Genomic DNA, 3,793 nt, shown 5'->3' with positions numbered 1-3,793 from the left:
GAAACAGAAAGAAGGTCCACGTAGAAGAGACCAGGAAGGACTTTATACCATGCTGATAGAACAATTATTTTCAGGATCAGTGAGGAAATGGGACCTACTATGTCAGGACTTCTAATTCAACACAGACTGCACAGCCGTCCTGGTAATTTCAAACTATTCAGTGTGGATGGCACATAGAGCTCACAAGTTCAGCCCTGTCATACTTCAGATACAAGCCCTGAGGACCAGAGTAGCCAATGACACAGCTGTAGCCACAAAGGTAAAGTTAAAAACAAGGCCAGAGTGCAAGTCCCTGTCCCCAAATCCAGTGTTCTTTCCACTTTAGACTGTTCAGAATCTTTTAGTTAGTTCACCCTTTTGCTAAGGAAAGCACTCCCTTTATAATAGAAAATGGATACATGGATGAGAAGAGGAAGAAGGATGAGCCCCTCCTCAGTGCTCTTTATTGGAGGATACTCTGCTTCACAGCACTGTCCGTACCTTCTTTTCTAAAATGGCTTGAACCCTGGTCCACACATCCCCGAGGACCCCCAACATCATGTCATTCCTCAGAGTATATATAAAAGGGTTGAGGAATGGAGCTACCACACTGCTCAGTAATGAAGGGATCTTGTTGATCTCCAGATATTCCTTCTGTGAGGGCGTCACATAGATAAACACAGTGATGCCACCTGAAATCACCACGATGGTCAGGTGGGAAGCACAGGTGTTGAAGGCCTTCTTCCTTCCACTTGCAGAAGGGATGCGCACTATCGTCAAGATGATGTACATGTAGGAATAGGCCACAAGGACTATGCAGCAGAGGATGACTGTAGACGAAAGCATAAAATCCATCAGTTCAATGGCAGTGGTATCTCCACAAGCCAGGGCCAGTAAGGGCCCACTGTCACAGAAGAAGTGGTTAATGATGTTGGAGCCACAGAAAGGCAGCTGGGAGATGAAGATGGTTGGAAAGAGGACAGATAGGAAGCCTCCCACCCAAGAGAATACAACAGTCCCAATGCAAACAGGAGGTCTCATGATGGTGCTGTACCGCAGTGGGTTGCAGATGGCAGCATAGCGGTCATAAGACATGACTGTGAGCAGGAGAAACTCTACAGTGCCCAGGAAGAAGTAGAAATAGCACTGCGTGATACACTCAGCAAAGGAGATGGTTTTATCCCCAGATACTAAGTTGGCCAGCACTTTTGGGGAAATGACCGAGGTGAAGAGGATGTCCAAGACAGAGAGATTACACAGGAAGAAGTACATGGGGATGTGGAGGCGGGGATAGGACAGGACAACAGAGATGATGAGCAGGTTCCCCAGGAGGGTCAGCAGGAACATGGGCAGTAGCAGCACCAGGAACAGCAGCTCCACCTCCCTGCTGAGGAGAAATCCCAGCAAAATAAACTCTGTCACCATTGCAGTCTGATTCTCCATGGGCATGGTGGGCATAGCTCAATTATACTAATGGAATAAAGGGAGATAACACTTAGGAGAATGTTCGATGTACAAAATCCCATGCCTATTCATTAGGGAAACATGAAAGTGGAATGTGATTAACGGACATAATTGGTGTGTAATCCAAATTAACTTGGTTTTAAATTATTTGTCTATTGAACTGGAAAATGTTTTTTAAAACAATGTCCACTGTTAGCAAGGGTACCCTAAGATCTACACTCTCACACAGTTCTTACAAGCTTGCTAAAGCATTTTGTATCAAAAAACTTAAAATTAAGCAAATTCTTTGACTCAGAAGTTCCACTTCTATCTTGAGGAAATAATCATTGATACGTTAAAAAGATTTTGCCACAAGAATATTCACTACAGAATTACTTATAATGCTAAAAACTTGACTTAAATGTCCAAAAATGGGGGATAGAAGAAATAAATTGATACATACAAACAATAACATATGTAGCATTTAAAAATTACATTTTGCAATAATGATCAAATATTCACAAGGTACTATTATAAAGGTTTTTTTTAAGCAAGTTATAAACTAGTAATAGCATTATGATCCCATTTGGGTGGAAAAAATGTAACTTGGGAAAGGTCTTTCTTCTGCTGAAGAACAAACTGGAGGGGATTTATCCTAGCAGATATGAAGACTTATAAAAGTAGACGATTGGGGTGGTGTGACAGTGGGTCAGTGTCAGAATTCTCATTTGCCATGCCAGAGACCCGGGTTCGATTACCAGTGCCTGTCCATGTTTTAAAAAAAAGTAGATGATTGGGTGCCTGGGTGGTTCAGTGCTTGCCTCCCACATGGGAGACTGGGTTCAAATCCAGAACCATAACCCCCCCCACCAAAAAAAAGTAGATGATTAAGGCAAAATGGTATCAGCATAAATATAGACAAAATGATCAATGGAACAAAGTAAAAAGCACAGACAAAGACCCACACAAATATGGAACAGTGATATATGTCAGAGGTGAAAAGAAGCTGTTATTGTTGGTTACTCTTATGGAAAAAAAATATAAGATTGGATTCCCGGCCTCATATCAGACACTAACATCCCTTCCAGATGGACAAAAAAAACTTAAAGGTGAAAAACAATACTTTAAAAAATTTAGGAAAAAATAGAGGATTATTATTTTTAGCTTTAGGGTAGAAAAGGACTTTTTGAAGAAGATCAAAAAAGTAGTAAACAAAAAGGAAAAGATTGATATATTAAGAAATTTAAGAATTTCTGTTTATTAGAAGACCCCAAAAAGAAAGCTAAAGATAAATCACAAGTGATGAGAATATATTTGGGACACAGATAATGCACAAGTCTTTAGAATCTATAATCTGTAAAAATTCTTACATTTCAATGAGAAATAGGTAAACAATCCATCAAAAAATGGGACAAACAATGAAATGAAGTCCAATAAAGAGGAAACATACAAAAAATACTTGATCTCAGTAAAATAGGGAAATGCAAATTAAGACAATAATAGATACCATTTTATACCCACTATATTGTCAAAAAATAGAAATATGACAACAAAATGTTGGAGAGGATGCAGAACCATAGAAGTTATTTTACATTGCTATGAGAGAGTAAATTCATATAATTGAGTAAGCATTTAACTTACCATTCCCTTCTTTTTTTTTCCTTGCATGGGTAAGCACAGGGAATCAAACCCGGGTCTCCAGCAAGGCAGGCAAGAATTCTACCACTAAGCCACCGTCACACTGCCTGCCATTTCCTTTCAAAGGTGACTATTTATGTTCTGTAACACAATAATTCTACTCCTAGGTAAAGAAACATACACATATGCATCAGAAAACAAACAAGAACATTTACAGTAGCAAAAAAAGAGAAAAAAGAGGAAGATAGAAAAATTGAATGTCTAAAGACAGGAGAAAAAATAAATTGTGTTATGATTGCAAAATGGAATATTATACAAAAATGAAATGAATGAACAACTTCAATTAACAGTGAAGATAAATCCTAGAAATATTAAAATAAGGGAAACACCAACTATAATTGTAAAATTTTAAAATTCCAGTTTAAAAACAAGCAAAAATTAAATAGTATAGTGTTTAAGCATTTATATACATATAATAAAATATTATTTTAAAAGAAAGGAATATGAAAAGATGCTTAACATCATTATCCAATAAGGAGCTGCAAATCAAAACCACAATAAGATACCACTTCAAACCCATGAGGATAGCTATGATAAAAAAAAAAAAAGAAAATAACTAGTGTTGACAAGGATGTGGAGAAATTGAAACCCTTGTGTATTGTTGGTGGGAATGTACAATGGTGCATTCATAATGGAAAACAGCTTGGTGGTTCCTCAATAAGTTAAACATAGA

The 3,793-nt window shown here is 37.8% G+C and overlaps 1 protein-coding gene across 1 annotated transcript; it reads right to left on the bottom strand.

The window, feature by feature from the left end:
* Window positions 1-462: 462 nt before the first annotated feature.
* On the bottom strand, window positions 463-1,422 carry LOC143654886 (olfactory receptor 6J1). Its single transcript, XM_077126524.1, has one exon. The coding sequence runs from the start codon at window positions 1,420-1,422 to the stop codon at window positions 463-465; it is 960 nt and encodes a 319-aa protein (XP_076982639.1).
* Between the last annotated feature and the right edge of the window lie 2,371 nt (window positions 1,423-3,793).

The sequence above is a fragment of the Tamandua tetradactyla genome, chromosome 14, assembly GCF_023851605.1.
Source record: "Tamandua tetradactyla isolate mTamTet1 chromosome 14, mTamTet1.pri, whole genome shotgun sequence".
NCBI lineage: Eukaryota > Metazoa > Chordata > Mammalia > Pilosa > Myrmecophagidae > Tamandua > Tamandua tetradactyla.
Note: the sequence above shows the minus strand (reverse complement) of the source record. Positions and strands in the feature narration are given on the sequence as shown.

Bases quoted from the DNA above. Each gene is read 5' to 3' on its own strand.
- LOC143654886 (XM_077126524.1), bottom strand. From the start codon at position 1,422: ATGGAGAATCAGACTGCAATGGTGACAGAGTTTATTTTGCTGGGATTT.